A 1,543-nucleotide genomic window follows, 5' to 3' on the forward strand; every position below is an offset into this window, starting at 1 on the left:
AGAGAGAGAGAGAGAGAGAGACACACACACAGCGTTCCTGTTAATTCCATGAACAGATTATAAAACATAGAAATCACATCTAGAATATCTGATCTGATTCTATAGAGTCTGTTTGAGCTGGAGGGACTCCTCACCATCACCCTAATCTGGAGCTTCCCTCCTCAGATCAGAACAGAACCCGACCGGACCGGTCCAGAACTTTATTCTGCAGTCAGAGGAAACATGGCGGTTTAATTAGCTTTAGCTAAAGATGCTAAGGGTATGAATACTTCTGGTCTCCAGAGGCTGAGGGAGCCAATACTTTATTATTATTATTAATTTATTATTATTTATCATGAATAATTATTTATTAGTATTTATTATTATTATTTAGTTTAAAAATATTTTTATTTGAATCTATTAATTAGTAATATTATTTTTAAAAACTCATTTATTACTTTTTATTATTTTGTTACTAATTAATATTTGAAAATATGATTAAAAATATGTTAGTTCATATAATAAATGTTATTTTTATTCGTCGTTATTATTACACATGTATCTAACGTTATTTAGTGATATTTAAACAATAATAAAGTTATTAATCGGTTATTTTAACTAAATTCTGCTGAACTTTTAGAGTTTGGGTTTTTTTCTGACCCGGTTCTGGTCAGAGTTCTGGACCGCTGTGTTCCTGCTGCAGTAGAACCTCAGAACCTGTCCCAGCGCCGGTTCTGGTCCAGTTATCTGAAAGGTCCGATTGGTTCCAGAACCTGTCACAGCAGTGGTGGTTCTGATGAATCGGGCCAGACCGAACCGACCTGTCAGAACTCTGTGATCCAACAGAGCAGAACCTTTTCCTCGGTTCTTCCAGAACTTTCCTGCAGAACCGACCCATCAGAACCAGAGCCGCAGGGCTGCAGCGTCCTGAACCGGTTCCACTGCCAGGTTCTGCTCCGGGCTTCCCGCAGAGCCGTGAGCAGACGGTCCGGTACCAGAACCCGGCAGCATATTGGACCCGGCAGGGGGGCGGGACAAACAGAACTGAGTCAGCATTTCCTGCCGGGTCCGTTCAGGTTCTGTCTCTGCTCAGCCCGTCTCTGGTTCTGGCTCCCTCTGATCAACACTGGCCCGTTTCAATCCGGACGGGTTCCGACCCGTTTCACCAGCGAGCCGTTCGTGGTGCTGGTGGGAGACGGCCGGTCACCATGGCAACCCAAACATCATCAGGCCGGCTGCATCCAGGCGACAGAACCAGAACGGTACCGGTTCTGGTCCGGAGCCCACAGTGACACCTGGTGGTGGAGGCGGGAACAGCAGCGATCAGAACCAGTTAAACCAGGAGAGCAAAACGTTCTACAGAACCGGTCAGCTGAGCGGGATGTCCATCATCATCATCATCATCATCATCATCATCAGACCCACAGGAGGCTGCTGAAATCTGATTGGTCCGTTTGGACCCAGAACCACAACCAGAACTGTTCCATGTATCTGACTGTGAATAAAATGATGATAAAAGGTTCTGGTTCTGTCCTGAGGTTCTGGTTCTGTCCTCAGGTTCTGG

The 1,543-nt window shown here is 45.0% G+C and overlaps 1 protein-coding gene across 1 annotated transcript in view; it reads left to right on the plus strand.

Moving 5' to 3' along the window:
* The window catches only part of usp54a (ubiquitin specific peptidase 54a), a 21,329-nt gene that overhangs the window by 1,263 nt on the left and 18,523 nt on the right, over positions 1 to 1,543 (plus strand). Inside the window, exons 2-3 of the mRNA XM_017308834.1 lie at positions 826 to 970; positions 1,073 to 1,241. Coding sequence (XP_017164323.1) covers positions 826 to 970; positions 1,073 to 1,241 — 314 coding nt within the window. The remainder of the gene's footprint in view (positions 1 to 825; positions 971 to 1,072; positions 1,242 to 1,543) is intronic.

This window comes from Poecilia reticulata, linkage group LG15 (assembly GCF_000633615.1).
Source record: "Poecilia reticulata strain Guanapo linkage group LG15, Guppy_female_1.0+MT, whole genome shotgun sequence".
Taxonomy (NCBI): Eukaryota; Metazoa; Chordata; class Actinopteri; order Cyprinodontiformes; family Poeciliidae; genus Poecilia; species Poecilia reticulata.